This window comes from Neopsephotus bourkii, unplaced genomic scaffold (assembly GCF_033783945.1).
Source record: "Neopsephotus bourkii isolate Nb327-2 ecotype Australia unplaced genomic scaffold, CSIRO-AGI_Nbou_v1 NB_1052, whole genome shotgun sequence".
Lineage (NCBI taxonomy): Eukaryota > Metazoa > Chordata > Aves > Psittaciformes > Psittacidae > Neopsephotus > Neopsephotus bourkii.
In genome coordinates, this window is record NW_026901541.1 from 42,134 (window position 1) to 62,906 (window position 20,773).

At 39.0% G+C, this 20,773-nt stretch overlaps 2 protein-coding genes across 2 annotated transcripts in view; one reads left to right on the forward strand and one right to left on the reverse strand.

The window, feature by feature from the left end:
- UBAC2 (UBA domain containing 2) overlaps positions 1 to 20,773 on the reverse strand; it is a 67,755-nt gene that overhangs the window by 37,175 nt on the left and 9,807 nt on the right. The window contains exons 3-4 of the mRNA XM_061361054.1: positions 18,928 to 19,047; positions 18,391 to 18,497 (exon numbers count right to left, since the gene is read on the reverse strand). Coding sequence (XP_061217038.1) covers positions 18,391 to 18,497; positions 18,928 to 19,047 — 227 coding nt within the window. The remainder of the gene's footprint in view (positions 1 to 18,390; positions 18,498 to 18,927; positions 19,048 to 20,773) is intronic.
- GPR18 (G protein-coupled receptor 18) lies at positions 12,448 to 17,216 on the forward strand. The gene is made up of 2 exons (XM_061361052.1): positions 12,448 to 12,605; positions 15,932 to 17,216. Exon 2 carries the CDS (start codon positions 15,976 to 15,978, stop codon positions 16,939 to 16,941), a length of 966 nt encoding a protein of 321 aa, XP_061217036.1. The 5' UTR covers positions 12,448 to 12,605; positions 15,932 to 15,975; the 3' UTR covers positions 16,942 to 17,216.

Consider the following 20,773-nt stretch of genomic DNA (forward strand, 5'->3'; position numbering starts at 1 on the left):
AAATACAGCATTGTCCTATTTCAAAAACACCCTCAAAATCCTCAGCAAATCGTGATACCAGTTAAGAAATAGCTCATTATCCTTTTGTTATTATAGTCTGATGTCTCAGATGGCACAGCCTTGTATACAGGGCAGAGCTTGTGACTGTTCTTACAGTTACTAAAATCAGGGCTTGGTGTGATAAAACTGGACAACCCCAGGTCAGAGCTTATGGTCTCCTGCCCCATCTGCCCCCTTCCTCTAGCAAAGGCTACCAACTCTACAGAAAGCATGTTTTAACCTCAAGCACCCAAACCTGGGCTGAAGCAATGAACTGTGAATCCTGTGGTACAGAGGGATGAAAGAAGAAAGTCCCTTCCAGCTGTATGTTCCCATTGCTTTCCTCACTCTGGTGTTGGCATCCATCCACCCAGAAGTGAGCAGATTTAGAAACTTAAGCCAGTGGGAAGTGATTCCTGCAAAAATATATACATATGTATACATGTTTTAAATATTATTTTATCTCGCTATAACCACTGCCTGTAGGAAGTCAGATGACCTGCACTGCAAGTGGTAGATAGGAAAGTACAGGCTGGGGCCAAACACTTGGTCTGCAAACAGCAGCCTGTGCTTGAATTGGCTCAGCCCTACTATAAAATCGCACCTTCAGCAGGTGAAACAAAGCCACATGTTTATTCTTGTTGCCCTTTATGGAAGGCTGTGATAGAGTAGTGGAGAATACAGCTGGGGAAGCCACGTCTATGTTTTCAACTAGCATAGCTCTTTCCATCAGCAGAACACGTCAGAGCCCTCAGTTCAGATTACAGGTGCCTCAAGCTCCTTACACTGATCAAGTGTCACTTTGCATTTAAGAGTATTTTTTTTATCTACCATTATGCCATCTCTCCTGCCCCACATATTAAGATCTTCATAGTTCCCTCAAGATCTAGATTTAGGTTAGACATTAGGAAGAAGTTTTTTACTGTGATGGTGGTGAGGTACAAGAACAGGTTGCCCAGAGAAGTTGTGCCTGCCCCATCCCTGGCTGTGCTCAAGGCCAGGTTGGATGGGTCTTTGAGAAACCCGGACTAGTGGAAGGTATCCCTGCCCATGGCAGGGGATTGGAACTAGATGAGCTTTAAGGGCCCTTCCAACCCAAAGCATTCTATGCTTAATTCCAAGAATCTCAATACACTAGCTCTCATTTTCCGATCCTGTTCCCTTACTCTTAATTTTTTTTCCACAATCACTACTATATTAAGCAGGTATTATTTTATTTTAGTTTACTCATGCACATATTTGACCTAAGATCTTTTGGAGATCGGATAAATTATAACAGTCTGGAAGTGCATCATGTAAGCACTTAAGGGCAGACTTTTAGTTTAAGAGTACTGGTAAAGTGGACTGTCTACTCCCCTTGTTGATTGAACATTGTGTGGAAGGAGCAAAGCACACCCTGTCTCTTCCATCTGCCCATCTCACAACACAAATAAGGGGTTAAGAACAAGATGATGGAAATATGCATATAGATGGCACCTCCCAAGCTCCAGTTATAAGTACACAGTCCTTCTTTTCCTTTGAATGAATATTTGTATGAACATTCACTGGGATTAATGCAAACGCCTCTCTCAACTGCAGCCCAAAGAAGTTACTCGGAAGAATGAACACAGTGCTCAGGGTAAGAGATGGGACTGCACAACAGCTACTGCAAAAGCTGTCTCAGTCCTGTAGCCAAAGCACCACTTTCACTAAGGTGTAAATAAAACTCCAGGGTTTATTTCTGCAATGGAAACAGTCCTTAATGATCCCACTGTGGACAATAGGGCTTATGCCTTTGCACCCAGCTCCCTTGCTTCACAGCCTGCTGTTCACCCTGCCAGTCTGTACAGAGACAGCTACTGCACTGAAGAAAAAAGAAACATTACTGAATGACCTTTATAAATGTAAAAAAAAGAAAGTGTGTTTGATGTACAAGAGGTACAGAGATGCCCCAGTTCTAGAAATATGGGAGATCAGAAGAAACACCAGCAGGCTGATTTTCTGACAAGGGATGTAGGAATCTGGGATGAATTCTGAGGAGAATCCTAAAAAGAGAAGAGGGAAAGCACAAGATGTTAGAACAAGATGTTTCACCCACATGGACCTGAATCTTACACACTTCTGGAAGAACACACAGCTATCAAAATACTATCTTCATCGAAAGCTGAAAAAAGCTGGTGACCACTGGCTCAGAGCCATACTGTGAGGAAAGACAACACCAAATTAACCAAAAAAGGATATTAATAATATCCCACTGTGCAAAATGATCATTAACTGAAGGGAAAACAAACAAACAAAACTGGCTGTCTCGTCAAGCTACTGATAAAACTCACAGTAACAAGGGTCAGAAAAGCTCTCCACAAAAAAAACACAATTCATTGCTGAGTATCCCCCCCCACCACTTATTTTCTTAAGTGTACACACAAGCAAACACATTAACAAAATGAACAAAGTTTTAAAACACAGAAAGGTATTTTGTCTCACACCACAGAGAAAATGGGTTCACTTAAGAACTGCAAGAGAGTAAGTGTTTCTTCTCAACTGATGTTTCTCCTCGACTGGGTTTCTTACCAGGTTTTACTGGATGTACTTTACCAGTCCTAAAAGCTATGCCCAGTTTGGAACACAATGACAAAAAAGCTAAGAACCAGATGTGGGATGCCTGCATTGTTAGTTGAGATAGTCTTGAATGAAAGCTGCCTCTCAGATGGAGTGGTGCCATCACAACTAATCCATCTGCATCCTGACCAAACTCTTCGTATCGACAGAAAACTGGAAGAGGTGGCCTCATGTCTGACTGGCTCCGGAATAGAGGAAAACATTTTTGAAAATAGCTCTCGGAAATCATCTCAGGTTTCCTGCTCATGACACACCTGACTTAAGCACTCAAAATCCCATTCAGTAATATGCCAATACGTAAAGTTCCACCAAATGACTAACATCCCTAACCAAAGCAAGAGAGTGATGTGTCACTCTTCATGTCTGCATAATACACCACGGTACTGTCGGCTGTCACTGTTTGGGTAAGTTGAACCTTGATGGACAAAGCCCACACAGTCCAAAGCTACTGTATGTCTGGTACACAGACAAGGAAACTGAAGGTCTCTCTCTCCCTCCAAAGGTATTAGAGAAGGTTCCTGGCTCAGGTAATAGAAATCTGTGACTACAAAATCGGTAACGCTTGAAGACAAAAGGCTATAATCCTGTGGGTGCATGTCTTACCACCACTTTACACTCTCAAACTATGCCTACATGCAAGGTGAGCAGTGAGCAAAGCACCATGGATGGGCATACTGCCAAGCGTCTCACTGAAGCTACTCCACAAGTCCAGAGGGACATGGGGGCATACATCCCAGCCTAGATGAAGTGCCTTCTAAGCCTGGACAGGTATAGCCTGGAAACAATCAAACTCGTTTCTATGAGGGTCAGCTGATCCTTTTACAGTCTTCAAGAATCTAAACAGTAAAGAGCTTCCTAGCAGTTGTTAAGGATCTTGACACTTTATCTGGTAAGCTGCCATTTGCGAGACACTCTACAGAACCAAGCAAATGGGCAACTTCATTTAAGATGGGTGCTTACTTCAAGAGGCCCTTGAGACACACATAACCTCAGAAGTAGAACCTTATACTGAGAATGGTCCAATTTGTAATGGGGATGGCTTTTACTCAGCATTGAATAAATACATTTTCATTCCGCCAACTTCTTGCCTTGATAGAGTTGATACACTTGATCAGTAGTCATCCAGGAACCTGTTATGCTGTGAGCCTAAATTCAAATAGTTATGATTTCAGTTGGTTTTGAACACCATTAGTTTCATAGCCATTCCTACTTCATCCGAGAAATACTTTCTTCACAAAGTGAGCACTTCCTACATGAACTTGCAGCTCCTAGAACTTCACCTATTTCATGTTTCTGCTGTTAAGGAAGGGCAAAGAGAGGCACAGTACAGTATCAGCCACACAGAACCATTTGGATGGACAAGTTTGGCTATGTGATAACTGTTTGTGCTGGGGGGAGGTGGGCACCACATGCAAATAACAGCTTCAGCTTTTCCTACGAGCTTCTGACATCTGACCCTTCACTGTGCTATAAGTTTCCACATTCTCTCACAGAAACCCTGCTTCTCTCCACCCTTATGCTCCCACATATGTAGCACATCACCCAGTCCACACTTAAGCAACTCAAGGGCACTCTTCATTATGTGATGGGTTGCAGAGAGTCTTCACTCCCCGCTCCCTGCTGATTAAAGCACTAAATGATGATCTTTTATTAGGACCTGTGTTTCACATAAAGCTTGGACAGAACAGAGCCAAAGGATGGCAATTTATGATGACCCAGGATGCAAAGTACCTAAGGTATTTTTGACTCATTTATTACGACCTATTTTCATGGTAGAAACAGTAAGTTGGAACTAACTACCAAAACGCGGCTCGTATCTGCTGTTCAAGATTTTGAGTGCAATTCTGTAGAAGTCTAGTAATTGGCTACCCCTTGGTCTTCTTCTACAGTAAATATAATTCACTGTTTTTTCACTGAGCCATTTTTAAAGTACTTCTGAATTTTCAGTAAATAATAATAAAAAGATTTCTAGCCATAACTTACCTCATTATAATTAGCATATTGTAATGGACACCACAGCATGTCTTCAAAGGCTAAAGACTAGTAAAAAGAGGGTTTAATGTTCATCTTATTCATACAGTTTGGTTTACTTCATAATACTTGAAAAATTAAAATGCTTCCCACAATCTTTTTTTTTTCAAGACACCATTCTCCTTTTGATTCACGGCTGCAACTCTTCTTTTTCCAAAGAGGGCTCTGTAAGTATTCTGAGGCCCAAATTGTTCGGAGGAAATTGTTTAGCTTGTTCATGACAAAACAGAAACAAAATAGAAAGCTGTAGCAGAGAAGTGATTTCTTTGCAAAAATACTTCCCCATTAAGACCACCATATAACCCTTTTTCACAGCTACAGACCAAGGTGTCTGAAGCAAAGCGATGACTAAACAAAATGAGAGTATTCGGTAAGCATAAAATAAAAGCAAAGAGGAAATTTTAAAAGAAGGTCAACCAAAGAAATTTGCTATTCTGAATAGTCCTTTAACTCTGAAAAAGAGCCGTTCTAGTTTCTTAACTCTTTACTGAAGCAACCATGTTAAGTTTTTTTCTAACTATACGCACTGTCTTCTGTCTCATGCATACTTGCTTTTTAAAGTTTCAATCACTGCCTACTCAGAAAACCACTGAATTTACTGAATCAACTTCTGTCCATTACTTTTGTAAATCAAGAGGAGTTTCTTTAAAGCATCAGTCACTGCAAGACCTCCTTTGTGAAGTTACTCCATTACCCTCCTTCTCTTTGGCCTAGCACAGCAACCGTACACTCTTTATTTTGCAAAAAGACATGACAGAAACAGTACCTCCTCACATTAGTAACATCTCCAACTGCTTCAAAGAATTACCCATCCATTTTTCTTCCTTTTTCCTCTACCCCAATCAAATAGTTAACTACCCTACATATATGAGGAGAAGGAAGAGAGGTAGAGCATCACTGGAATGGAGGCAGTTCATTCCATGATGGAGAGGGAACATTTTATCCATTATATGAAAGGACATCAGATCCTTACAATAAAAATGTTGTAGAATCTATGCTCATAGCAGAAATTCTACAGACAGGAGACAAATGATGCTTCTAGGATGTAGTTACAGATTGTTTTTCTTCAGATCAAGTAACATGGGGCACTGCCAACAGCAACCCAATTTGGAAACAATAGCCAAAACTCATTTGTACAGAATTGTTTGGTACAGACATCTACAATTAGATGCAGGATTTCCTTTTAAATTCCAAAGGGACTTCCACATCCCTGTCTTCCTTTACTATGGCTGAACACGAGGAACAAACAAGGTCTTCCTACTTCCTGAAGGAGGAAGAGAAGGGCAAAAAACACAAGCTGCCAATAAAGGCAGAAAGAAAACCTAATTTTCTTAGGGTTGATCATCCCCACGTAGACTGAAAATAACTCTCAAGGGTCAACTATTAAGGTAAAAAGGAGGTCCCCTATTCCCACATAGGAAAGAAGGCATTGCTTATTTTCATGAAATAATTCAATCATAAAACTTTTAGAACACAAACACCCACTTCTTCAGAAGTGGTGAGAAAATTGTTGATGTTGTGTCTTATTTTGATAGAGCCATATGAGACAAATAAAACAACAACACTGGGAGGTAAGTAGCTTTTAAAACACAGGTTTGCTTAGTGTTTTATTTTAGATTTTATCCTTGTATTATATCATAAAGCCAGAAGAATGGTCAATGTTGCCTGCAGTCCTTTTCCTCTTTCCCCCACTAGGTGTCTTCTAGTTCTTCATTTTCTCAGGATAAATTGAAACTATACACAGTAAGGAAGTCTTTACTTACAACTCATTCTCAAAATTGTATCTTATTTTTCAAAAAGAAACACAAGGAGAGACCCATATGAAATGCAACTCCTTGAGCAACAATAGAATTGTCAGTTCTACAACCTTACAAATGATCAAAGCTGCCATGCCATATGGTACCTCCCATCCATAGGAGAGTCCAAGTGGTTTTCACTCTTCATAATCAGTTTTCCTGCACAATTGGAAATGAAGGTGTATAAAGGAATGATGCCATTATATCCATTTTCTGCTCTTCCAAAGATCTGTTGCTATGCTAGCTAAAGATCCGTAGATGGCAGCATTGATGCAGTAATTAATCTTCAACACAGCAGAGGTCAAAACACGTTTCACAAAACTTTATCGGCTAAGCCCAATTTTCAAATGTCAGAAATCTTAGCACCAGGCAGTAGAAGCATTGGGCCAGGAACTGTCAGGCAGTAAAGAGAAGCCATATCCAGGATCACTACTAAAAAATAACTACGTCAAGCACTCACCCAGTAACTATAGGTTAACTCAGTTTAGGCCCCATCACCTTTAAATAAATACCATCTAAACAGTAATGAACACTGTGAGCCACAGGTTGCTGGTATAGTTCTTCTGGTTACCTACATACGCTGTCAAATTAGAAAGAAGGCATACAGAGATGTCCAACATTCTGCTGCCTTTACTGTCCTTTTTTTCTCTACCTTGTTCAAAACAAGTTTTACACTCCCTCTCATTTCTGCTGTTTGAGTAAGTGCTACGGATTTGGTGGCCCATATCACCACACACCACACAGCTCAGTTACAAGCAAATAAAAGCAATGTCCCAGATGTTCTAGGACAAAAATTAAACACAGTGACAGGCAGTAAGCTTTGGAGGCAAAGGATGAAAGAGAATACGAGAAAAGGGTGGCAGAGATACAAGATACATTAAGTCCCAGCTCAGTTTCACTGGCCCATCCTCTTTTAAAGCCATCTTTACTACCATGGTCCCTGCACAAGGAAGACTGCTGCTTAAATTATTGAACTTAAATCTGCTCTGGCTGATTTTGCTAGGCTTCTTGACATGATAAAGCTCAGGGTTTTCAGCTCATTTCCTTTAAAGTGCATGTGTCTGCGTGTAAGCCACATTTTTCTTGCGGCTGAATAGTCAGAAAGTATAGAGTCCTTTGAGAGGACTCAGCTCTGTACAGTCAGTTTCTCTAACATAATCTACCCATAGCCAGCTTTTCTGTCTTGCCAGCTCACAGAATCAGCTGGCCTTATCCCAGCATTCAGGTGCACTAAGCATACTCACACCCAAATTCTCCTCCCATTCCCTCCAAGGACAGTGCTATGCCTACACACCAAGAAACCCTGCCCTGCAGAGTTCCTAACGAACCAGATTCACTGCTGTGTGGCTGGACCTGAGCTGCTTTGTCCCTGTTTGGATTATGCCAGCCCCTTTACCACCCTGAATGCTCCCTCTCGTGTCAGATCAGCTCCCGTGCAGTACACCAAGCTTCACAACTTCAACACATTATGTGTTTGTTAATCTGTGCCAGAGACAGGTAGCACAGGCTGAACAACATTAGAAGACTGTCACTTCATAGTAGCAAGCCACCTGCCAGGGCTGGGCAGCACAAACAGGAGCACAACACACACCAAAGTGCCCTTGAGTTTGAAGGACAGCACTTTCTCTAATTCAAATGCTTGCACAGCTCACTCTCATTTCAGGTACTTTTGATTAAACACTTCACTGGCACGCTAAAGCATATGTAGTAATCTTTAATTATTTCATTTCTGGTTACATATACTCAGGCTAGTAACTAAGCAGAAGTTGCTCAAACACCTCAATTCCAGAGAAGTCAAAATGGTTTTCCCTACTTCTGCACTTGACTTCATCAAAAGAATCTGAGTAGAAGCAGCTCCCAGTAAAGACATTTCTCTTGAAATATTAACTCTATCCCTGGGAGGCATACCAAGTTTCAGAACAGTACTCCTACACACCTGAGACTTTTAAGAGCAGTTTAATAGTAAAAATACCACGTACCACATACTCTGTAAGGAAAGAGTATTTGAAAAAGCTCTCCTAGAGACTTCCAAGCTGGAACAACTAACTCATTGCATAGCTCCTGACACTGCATGCAGATTTAAAAAAAGAAAAAAAAAAAAATGAGTACTCAAACAGGTTTCAAACAACCATGAAATATTAGCCATGAGAAATCTGCAAGTTTGGGGAAAGTAAAGCTGCTTCCCAACACAGCAGAACAGACACAGCAGTTTAAGTCTACCAAAGGCATTGTGGGTCCATCAAGCATGGAGCTGTGCTGGTATTTGCCATGAGCTAATAACAGACACATACATTCTGAGATTGCTGCTGCATAACAAACCACTGCCTTGCCTCTAGTCCACTATCCCACTCTCAGACATCTTAGAGATTCAACTTCCACCTCGACTGATTTTTGAAGTATTGCTTCTTTCAAAGGCTGATGCTGCTGAACAGCTGAACTGCAGGCCAGATACACTGTATATTTTTAGGGTATTTAGTGACAGACAGTGGGTCTGGCTGTACAAGAGAAGGAGGTGGGGAAAAAAAAAAAAAAGAAACATGGAATGTCAATTTCAATACTGATTTTTCCTTTAAAAGAAAAAAAATCAGGAACTCCTTCCTCAAACCATACTGAATTCTAACCCAATGAGAAAGCAAAATGTGACAGTGATTAGGACATGCCAGACCTAGCTAACTAGGCTGTAATTCTCTTAAGCTGCACTGTTTCCCATTCCTTCAGCTCTGCTGCATATAGCATTCACACTCACTCCCAGGTTGAGGAGTGGGAGAGGAGGGACAGCTATGCCATGACACAGCCTCTGAGTAACACACAAACGGCAAAACTGGAAACATCTCCAGTAAGTTTATGCATTCAGTGCCATGGCAACTTTTAACCAGTAGTCTATTCTTAAACCTTCATTATGGTACAACATCACATGGGAATAAAAAATGAAGCACAATTTCATCAAGGTTGAGAACAGTAATCCAAAACCGCATGTGAACTCACCCACAACAGCAAGCTGGTAAGTTAAACAAACTGGCACATGGGAGAGTTGCTTCCTGTACCACTGGTGCACTGAACCGTGCAAAAAGCTTCAGCTCTTTCTTTTCAATAGGTTCAAAACATCAAAAGTTCAAAACGAGAAAGAGAACACAAGCTCAAGCTTGCTTCTTACCAAACTGAAGCCAAGGGTGATCCTTCTCCCCCTCTGCCTGCAGAATTTCTCTATCAGCTGGACAAAGCTTATGTTAAATGGTAAAGGGCCAGGAAAAAAAGACTTTTCTGTATGAAAGACCCAGCAGTAGGTTACTCCTGCAAACCAACAGCACGAAGACAATCCTTTCAGTGTTGCACTTTCATGTCATTGCAGGTGATCAAGCTCATGTATTCTGAAGCTTACTGCAAGTTAATGAAGGCACTGTAACACACCACATGTGCACCCTGCCTTATCCTCAGACATGAAGTACATAGGCTTAGCTTTAAGTACTAAAAATGGCTTTAGAACAACATAACACAAACAGAATTATCTTCTTTACTCCAGAAACTTCAAAATAGCGAAAAAGACCCTGGAGGGAACTAAGCACTTATTTCAGTAAAAGCTGGAGCAGTGGAAGTAGTCACCCATCTGAGAGAAACCAATGCAACACACTCATCTCTAGCTGATAAAACAGTACAGAAGAAGAAAACAAAAATAGAGTCAGGTGCTTCCTACACCAGAAACCAAAGCAAGAGGGGAATGTGGCACAGCAGAGCGGTCCACTGCCTCTCACAAACCACAGGTACTGCAACTTTTCACTTTGGTGTTCACATCCAAATGTTTATTAACCCTGCAGCTGCAACCAGCCTGAGCTGCAGGAGGAGCACACATTGCTGGTGGTACAAAACATGTATTTTCAGAACACTGCTGCCAAACAGACCTGCTCCTCCATGCTCAGGGGGAGCCTTCCAGCCTGTCAGCAGCAGAGCAGTTTGGCAGCCTCCTCTCCGCCAGGCAGACTTGTGAAAAGCCTGAGTGAAAGCAGAACACGGAATGACATGTACATGCTAGGGCAAACCAGCTGGATGACTAACCTGCCAGTAAATTCAACAGAGCTGCTGCTATCCACCTGTGCAAACTGTTGAGCTGCAAGTGTGACTTGATTCCAGTTGCCCTCCTGAGGCACATCCTTCCTTCTAGGGTTAAGGCGTCAGCCACCCTCTTTGGACAAGATGAGACACAGATAAAATGTCACCCTTCTGATCCTCCCCCAAGAAGTCTGCAAGCCAAGAGGCAGTTCACAGCATGCAGCTTTCCTCAGCCTCAACATCTGCCTGGGTTCCATCCAAATCCAGTGTTACTTTTGCACTCTTTAGCTAACGGGGACACTGGCTATCTACTTGCTTGTATCGGTACATTTATAATATAGTTCATGTTGGAAGCAACCTTCAGGCTTCTGCACATTATTTTTCTCAAAATACAGTAGCCTTGCCTAGGAGAGGTCAGAAACCTAGTTATTGTCTTCTAGGAGCCACACACCCTTTTTTAAACCCTTTAAAAATATGCATGTCACTGAATTTCCGTATGTTTTCACTAAATTTGAAAACAGTATGACTGACTCATCCTGCTGAAGCATGCTCCAGAGTTGTTCTGTGAACGATAAAGCCACTGAAAGAGTTTTCAACACTGGTTACTCCTTAATCCTAAAATATTAAGTCCTTTTCAATAGACTTATATTTCTATTGGATGGTCTGGGTAGGATTTGCAGCTCATTCCATTTAAGGGGTTTCTGAATGATTAAAAAAATATTAAGTTTGGTATTAGTTTCCCTAAAAGGAAAGACCAAGTATATAAAGATATTATTATTCTACACACTGAAAACCATACCCAGGTCCTTCCCTATGATTACTTCACCCATCACACTGACCTATGCAAATAAGCTAAACACTATCACAAACCCACTCAGCTGAGATGAATTACATAACTCCAGCAGAGAGGGTATTTTTCCCAAAAGCTATCTTTAGCAGTAAGTAAGGATCACCTACCTACCTTACTTTTACAGTAACAAACCTGATCCTGGCTACATCTAACTGCAGGACTTTGTTGCTTCTGGCAACATGTGCATATCCTGGCAAATTCTTGACTGCATGCCAGGAGGAGAGTGAAGCACTGCTGCTCCCTTCCTCAGCACACATCTTTCTGGTTCATTTGGGAGGAAAAAAAGGAGGGCACAAAGTTGCCAAACTCTCTGTTATTGTGCTTCAATATCCCAAAGACTGCCAGTCAGAGACTTGGAGCTAGCAAGTGCTCTGCAGGGAATATGGAATGATCTCCTTCTCTGAATGGCTCTTTCAAATGTTGGATTTATTTTTGAGTTGACAAAGAGAAAATGTAGGAAATTACTCTCTTTTACCTATTAGCCTTTTGAATACTCTCATCCGACCAAAGATGTTTGTTGCAGTGACACTGTTCAGAGATTTTTCTCCATTTTAACAAAGGCTAAAACCTTTCTTCATACTGCATTTTTCTGCAAAACTCTTAAAATGGCATGTTATTATTTTAGACAGCAAATAACACAGAGAAACGTTGCTGTTGTATTAGTAAAATATGGTAAGTACAAGCATAAATGAAGCTGTGTATTCAAGCGAATCAAACTTCTCATTTCAAATGTAGCAAGTTTCTGTCACTTTCAGGCTGACTACTGTCCAAGGCAATATAAGTAAAATGGGGATTTCCACAAAACACAGACTATACAGAAATCACATTTACATTGTGCTGATTAGAAACATCTGCATAACTAAGATACGCATTCTTGTGGATACATTTGCATGTAAATGTTAACCAAAAATATGCTTTCATTACACCACAAACATTTAAAATTGTATTTTAAAAAGATGCATGGTACAACACCCCAGTTTGGTCACACTGGAAATATTATAAAAGCTTGTCTGTCAAAAGGTACTAGAAATATCAGTTCACAGACACCACACGTATGCAAAACACTCACTTTTAAGTATGGCCAATAGAAGAGCTTAGAACTGGCTAGACTACGTCATTGTTTCCTGCCTGTGAAGAGGACCTATTTTAGCTAAGTGAAGCTGATCAGAGAAGAGGAAGTCTAAACTTTCTACAGATTTGGGACTAGGAAAGGAGGGTCTCCGAAGAAACTCTGTACTGCACAAAAGGTCAGTAACATTCCCTTATCCTATGCTAACAAAGTGACTTGGATGTTTATGTAAATTGCTAAAATGGACTTCTATCTTCAGAAGCTGAACACAGGCATTAATTCTAGAACTTAGGAGATGATATTTAATTCTTTAAGGCACTTTCAAAGTATCAGCATTCTATCAATAACATTTGAAGCAAAACCATTGCATTTGGAAAAGCGTAGTACTGTAAATACTGTTGGTTGGGATTTTTAAAATAAACTTTAAAATATACAGTAACTAAAAGCATTGGTACCGGTACATTACCTCTAAAGGAAGGATGCTTGTTTTTATTAAACTAAAACTAGGAGAAGATCTTGTTGCTTGGTCTCTCTATTCTTCACTGAAAGCCATGTCTTCCTCAGGGAAATGTGAGCAAATATGAGGGTCAGCCAAAGCAAAAAAAGGGGATTGGGAACAGAGGTGCACACACATACTTTAGATGTTGTCACCACTGCTTAACTTGCCATGTAAATCTGGAGGAAAAGATTTAATTCTGGTTTTCTTCTGAAGGCCTTGGTTCTCATACACAGCACCTAGATGGGCTTCACAATCCACACTAGACATTCAGGACCTCAGCTATCATCAAAAAATTAAAACATATTGATAAAACATACAGACAAACATCAGAATTTCATTTAGAACTAGCACAGACTTCCAGAAAACAGTTACTCCAGGGGCTCTTCAGCAACTGCTTTAATCAATACCAGTAAGTAAGTGTTTCCATTATGAAAAACAGCAAATAGGGCAAAACTGTCCACCAAGAGACATCCAAACATCTACTTGGGCTAACCTGCAATGTATCAGCCTGAACTCCACTGATGAAAAAGCAGGATATTTGCATCCATGTATAAATGCAGACAGGTGACTACATGATTTACAAAAATCTCATTATTTCTTAGCTACATAAATGTTAAGCTTTAGATTCTTAAAAATTAAAACCTAGGAGAAATACCTAATTGTAACATTGAGATGCATTTAAACCTGTATAGTTTGGAAGCAACATCTTCACAAACTAAACAAAAAAATCCCCTTTTTGTTTCAGTAAGCCATTCTTTGCTATATCTCAAAACTGGCATAAACTTGAAATAACCATCAAACAAGGCATGAAACAGCAGATTTTCCTGATAGAAGTTCATGCCAGATTCAGCTTCCCCTCTTCCTGTCAACACTGGCTTGCTGGTTGTTCAGAAATAACTTAGTAACTACAAGTCCAAAGGAGAGAAGAATAAAAATAAAACGAAAACTCATGCTATTTATTAACATTCATCCATAAAAAGTGAATTCTTCCACCTATCCTATACGTGGCTACTCAATTCACCTGCTAGATCAGTCAGGATCTTGAGACAGGTAATCATGCACTATGTTATACACAATCACTGGCAAGAGAGAAAAACAAACAGAACAAAAGATAAAAAACACTTTAAAATGGATGTGTGCGTGCATGTTAAGCAATATTTGGACATCTTTATGCAACAGTTAATGGAAGTGGGGCAGTATGCCAGGCAATATTTCAACTGTGCTATAAGCATGGAATACAAAATTTTCTTTCAAGCATATGCCATCTACCTTTCATGTGGTCTGCTATTGCTCTTTAATTCTTTTACATTTATTGCTATTCACACAATGAGGTATTTTATTCATGCAGATGCCCTCCAAATGTTTTGTCAGTATTATATGCATACCTTTTCCCATACAAAACAAATTGTTACATTTCCTAGAGACCTCATCTGATCAGAAAACGCGTTTTTGTTTTGTACAGCTAAAAAAAAAATAACCTTTGAGATGAAAGTTCAGGGTTAGGTACTTGTATGCATTATTTTTTTTATATATCTGTAAACTGGGGGATTGTAAGAAAATCAGAAGTCCAAACATTGTATTGCAAGGCAAAAGCTAACCTGCAGAAAGATGTAATAGATCATACTGTAGTTAGCTACTTCATGGATAGTCTTCTCAAAAGCAGTTGATGATTGCCAGTGTCAAACCAGCATGCTATATTAATAAACACTGGTTCAATCCCCTACATATTCCTATACCACTGAAAAAAGTACATTTTTTCATTAAAGTACATTTTTTCAAAAAAGTACATTTTCACATTAAAGTGAAAGCATAAACAATAAGCTTTTGGGTTTTTTTTTAGTGCACTGTCAAGTTTTGGAGATAGAACACACATGAAGTATGCACTCTTCTGCTCTTAAGAACAGTTTTGGTGCCTGATACATATACAGAACTTACATGGCTGTCTGTCACAAGTGGGAAGATAAGACAAACAACTAACTCTTTCCTCCCCTTCACGAAGCTGCCACAGGGCTGGGTAAAAGGCCAAACAAGAGGAATCCTTCCATGCAAGGTCATGGAACTCTGACCACAGGAAGAGCCAGGAAAGCATGGGATGTAGGTTAACCAAGGCACCCATGCAAACATCAGGTAAGGTTTGCCATCCTCAAATGGCTCCAGAGTAAACCAGGGGATGATCTCGTTCAGCTCTCATTACCTGAGTTTGCATAATGACACTTCAGATGTCCAACTCCAACAATCACAAAGATGAGAGAAGCAACACAACTGTGCTTTGGAGCAGCTGGCTACCAGCCAGCAACTTATCCCCCCCCCAACAAATACTGTTCACACAGGGCATGGTCAGAGCCTGCACCACTTCCCATCTTTTTACTTTTTTAAATAGGAAGCCTATCATTATATTAATCTTAGTCATATGTCAGGTGGTTGGTTCGGATGACCTGGGATTAAATACTCTGTTAGAAGCTACGTAGCTATTAAGATAGCTTTTTAGTGTCTTTTATGAGCAACAGCATGTACCTATTCTTTTGGGAGCTAAGTAGTTCCTACACAGATAAAATGTGAAGTCAGTACTTCACTTTGCATATCCAAATGTCAGTACATGCGATGGTCTCTTATTTCTTTCCATAACTAGTTTTAGTCTTTAATTTTTCAACAGGGACAACTTGAAGAAGTACTTTCTTTAGAAAACAGCTCTCTTACCTCAATTACAGCTGTTTCAATCTAATCACTTACTGAAGCACACTTAAAGTAGCTGATCAATTTTGACTTTTTGATTCCTTATATAAGAAATATCTTAAGTAATTAAAATATTCCATTAAAACTACCATATGAATACTATTTCTCTTCCTTCATAGCACAATAATGTATTTGTAGTCAGAAAACACAACAAAGCTAGCACATTTTCACAGCTAAACAATACAATCTCATCACTAAACCCCACCCCACAACAATCTTCTTTGTTTTAAAGAAAGCTTTTATTTCACTATTCATATTTTATCTATTTGTAGGGTATTTATGGAGGGCAACAACTATTCCTAAACTCAACTGAAATATGAAGCCTGGAAATCACCACCCTGAAGAATACAGGATTGCATCACTGGTCTTCTACAGTTTTGTATTCATAGTGGGATTGTTGGTGAATGCCACTGCACTATGGGTTTTCAGCTGCACTACCAAGAAGAGAACAACTATAACTGTATACATGATGAATGTGGCATTACTTGACATAATTTTTATATTTTCCTTGCCTTTTCGGATAATCTACCATGGGAGAGAAATGTGGCCTTTTGGGGATACATTCTGTCGGATTATCAGCGCTTTCACTGTATTTTATCCAGCCATTGCTCTGTGGTTACTCACTTTTATAAGTGTAGACAGATTTATGGCTATTGTCCAGCCCAAACATATCAAAGAACTGAAAAATACAAAAAAAGCCATGCTAGCTTGCACTGGAATCTGGGTAATGACACTCGCAACAACGTCCCCATTGCTGTTTTTACAGTCTGATCCAGACAAACACTTTAACTTCACCACCTGCATGAAATCGCTGGATATCATCCATTTAAAGGAAGTAAATACATTGAACTTTTCTCGCTTGATTTTTTTCTTTTTGATTCCCTTGTTTATCATGATAGGGTGTTACCTAGTTATTATTTACAACTTCATTCACGGCAAGACTTCCAAACTGAAGCCTAAGGCCAAAGAGAGATCCATAAGAATTATAGTAACTCTGATTGCTCAAGTACTCATCTGCTTTGTACCCTTCCACATTTGCTTTGCCCTTCTGATGCTGCAACATGAAAATACAACTTACAACCCCTGGGCAGCCTTCACCACCTTCCTCATGAATCTCAGTACGTGCTTGGATGTTATATTGTACTATATTGTTTCTAAACAATTTCAGGCGAGAGTCATCAGTGTAATCCTCTATCGCAATTACCTTCGCAGTGTGCGCAGGAAAAGTTTTCGAACTGGAAGTGTAAGATCACTCAGTAATATGAACAGTGAACTGATATAAAAAGAGATTAAAAAAAAGTAAGGGGACTTTTATAATGTGAACAAGTGATTCTATTTCTGAATTGTAGCATTTTTGACTACACTGAAGAATGTTCTAGTGCCAGAAGTAACAGATATATTTGTTGCAACTTTTCATATTTGCTCAACTGCCTTTGCAAATCTGAAATAAATGAAAACCTTGTATAAGTGTTAAACTTTCCAATGCTTTTGTCATCTCAAAAGACTGTGAATATTGCCAGACATAACTATAATAAACCATACAACACTGAAAAATTATGATACAACACATACTTATCTTTTATATTTGCACAACCAAATGCTCCTGAAACTACTGTATATGCCACACTTCTAAAATTAGCTTCATTCTCTCTAGATCAGTGTTAGCATGACTCAGAGAGGAGCAGCCTGTTCCTGAAGGACTGCACCCCATGGAGGGGACCTACAGAGCTGATTACAACCGCCATTTCCCACCCCCTTGTGCTGCTGGCAGGGAGGAGGTAGAGAAATCATGAGTGAATTTGAGGCCAGGAAGAAGGAAGGGTTGGCTGAAGATGCTTTAAGATTTGGTTTTATTTCTAATTACCCTAATCTGATTTGATTGGTAATGAATTAAACTGATTTCACCAAGTCGAGCCTGTTTTGCCTGTGAGGGTAACCAGTGAGTGATGTCTCCCTGTCCAATTGGTGAGTGATCTCTCCCTGCCCTTATACCAATGCACAAGCCTTTTGTTACATGTTCTCTCCCCGGTCCAGCTGAGGAGGGCAGTGATACAGTGACTTTGGTGGGCACCTGGCATCCAGCCAGTGTAAACCCACCACAAAGAGACATACTAAAAACATAGAAAGAAAAGCATCTAATATGGTGTTTAATATTGAAACTCTCACTCCAAGAGCTTTTAGTATTACATCAGAGTGTGCAACACATGGAAACTCAAGTCTGTATGAAGCTCTAAGGTTCTACTGTAACATGGACATCTATCTCTTATTAAGCGTAGAAATCTCAACTATAGGTTATGCAAAACTGAACCACTGAACACCTTAAAGCTTTAAAAACTTCAGATGCAAACACTAAATGGAATAACATGCTCGAGTACTCCATTTTTAGAACACATACATACTACCAGTAGGAAATGCACACAGCTGCATATGTATGCAGTGCAAGCCCAGTCATGCTTCAATCATGCTGACAGTGGAAACGGGGATAAGAGAATGAAAAATTAATCATTATACAAATAAATTATAAATTAATTAACCACAGATCACAACTAGGAAACAAATGTTTGAACACATAATAGCTGCGCCAAGAAACTCTACACTGTCTTCAGAAGAGGATTAAATTTAATTTAAAGGGTTGCATGAAGAAAGTGGTTTGGGCTTTTTCATTAAAAATTGTGCAAAATAATCCCTTGAAACTATATCTAAAATAAGCAATACATTAGGAGCTACTTACAAACCAGAAGGCAAGCTGTTGATGGTGATGCCAAATATATACTGAGTGATTTCTACAAGAAGAAGATCAAACAAAGCTGAGAGCATCCAGGCACCCAGTAAAAAGGACTGAAAAGAAAAAAAGTTTAATTATAATTAATTCAAAAGTTTAAAAATAATGTATCTACAAATAAAAGAAAACCCAAGAAAACCACTACACTAGTTCATACAAGAAAAATAAAATATTTAGGACAACGCAATTCCACATCTAAGTCTAGATACCAACATGAAGAGTTAAAATTTGTTATCAAAATTAAATTCCATGGGTCTGGTAACTTTCAACTGATAACAGCTGCAAACTTTGATTAGGATAATACACTGACTAGAAGATATATCAACAAATTTATGGAAACCAAATATTCTTTAAAGCCCTTTAACATATATTTCTATGCAAAATGTTAGTAATAAACTGCAATATTAATCCAAGACTGCAAGATTCTAAACAGCGTAGAAAAAAGTTTCTGTTAACAAAAAATAATATTAAATAACTGTAACTTACTGAAAATTTTCTGCTGCCATATCTTCTCTCAAATATTCTAAAGTTGTAAATGAGCAGACTGCTGCAGAATGTGTCTTTCAAATCAAGACATATAGTTCTCCCACATACAAGTCTCCAAATCTAAAAGGTTAAAGATCACAATGTTAAGCCTCTCTTCCTTCAAAGAAATTTTTACAGAATCTGTGCTCAGAGAGAATGTAATACTGAAATCAGTTAAGAGAAATGCAGTGCATTTAAAGAGAGAAATAAAAAGAGTAGCATGTTATAGAATTCAAGAAGTCTTTAAAGTAAGAGGTTTACCTGTTAAAAATAAATCTACAATTCAAATGAAATCAAATACATTTACATGTCCATATTTTACATTTACAAATCCATATGGAAATTACGATCCTAGTAAACTGCAGAATTACATAAGAAAAAATGTTTTTGAAGCGGTCTCCAGACATCAACTAGTCTAGTGTACTGCTATAAGCAGATCTAATTAGGTCAGCTTGCCTGGGGCCATGTCAAGCTGAGTCTTGAACACCTACTAGGATGGAGATTCCACAACCTCTTTGGGCAACCTGTGCCTACATTTGAACACTCCATGGTTTAAAAAACTAAATCAAATCTAACATCTAGGCAGAATTTCCCATAAAAGATATAGGTCTAATGTAATCAAGATCTTCAATTTGCACAGAGCATCTTCACTGCTCTTCGGGGTCCCTTAATGGAGACAAAGATCTTTTCATTTTAGACAGTTCATATTTTGCCTTCCAAATCAAATGTACTCTTCTTCAACTGCATGCTTTATTTCCAATGCTTTCTAACGGTTTTAACTAGGGTTAATACGCAACACCCAAACTGTCTGTTCAGCCCCTGAAAAAAAGAATCCACTCAACTAACCCTGTAAATGAATTTACTCTAAACAGATTTTCTTTGCAGTGTTTTCATTTAAATATTAGCATCAGACAGGAGTTAAATGATCTGCTCTCTCTGATCTCAGAGGTACACAATTATATAATATATAGCTTACTCCAAAGGCTATGACAGTACATGAAATAACTTCAAGAAACAAAACATCCAAACCCACAAATTCTCTAAAGCACCACAATAGAAGTATCACAGCTTCTACAGAAATTCACAAATGTTTATGCTTAAAACACAGTAAAGACAGTTTATTTGAATAAAGCACAGCTACTACTGGCTTTCAGCAGATTAAACACATAGAGAGGAGTTTTCTAATGAAAAACTGCAAACCAAACAAATAAGCAAACAAACCCCAAACCCACTAGATTTCCATTTAAAACTTTGAATAGTTTCTCAGCTTTTCCTCCGGAAACAGTTGTCTGTAATATTTTTAAAAGGCAGATATTAATTTATGTATTCCTGCCGCACAGCATTAGCAAGACACTTGGAAAATATCATCAGCGCTCTTGCAGAGTTGTAATACACATTATTTTAACAAAGCTCTTGTTCTTGACAAGAAAAATCACAGACGGTGCAACACCAAAGTGTATCACTTTTAAGGCTTATAGGCTACAGTTGGCATCCTCAAAGACATTAAGTTGACTACATGCTTATTTTTTAATGTAACTGTAAAACATATGGAGTGAGATAATTAGAGGCATTTGTTGACCTCTCTGCTGAGCAGTAGATTGCCATTTCCAAAGCTGAAAAAAAACAACAAAAAACAACAAATCCCCACAAAACTTACCTAATCACTTCTAAGTGCATTATTTTGACAGTTACAATTTGAGGATTCTTAATCAAACTGAGAACAAAGCTATATAAAATGCACTACCTAGAAGATAAAGGATATCAGTTTGAAGTAGGAATGAGCAAAAAATGCCTGGCAAGATAATTA

What these genes read in the sequence shown, in the direction of transcription:
- GPR18 (XM_061361052.1), top strand. Translation starts at nt 15,976, where the DNA reads ATGAAGCCTGGAAATCACCACCCTGAAGAATACAGGATTGCATCACTG.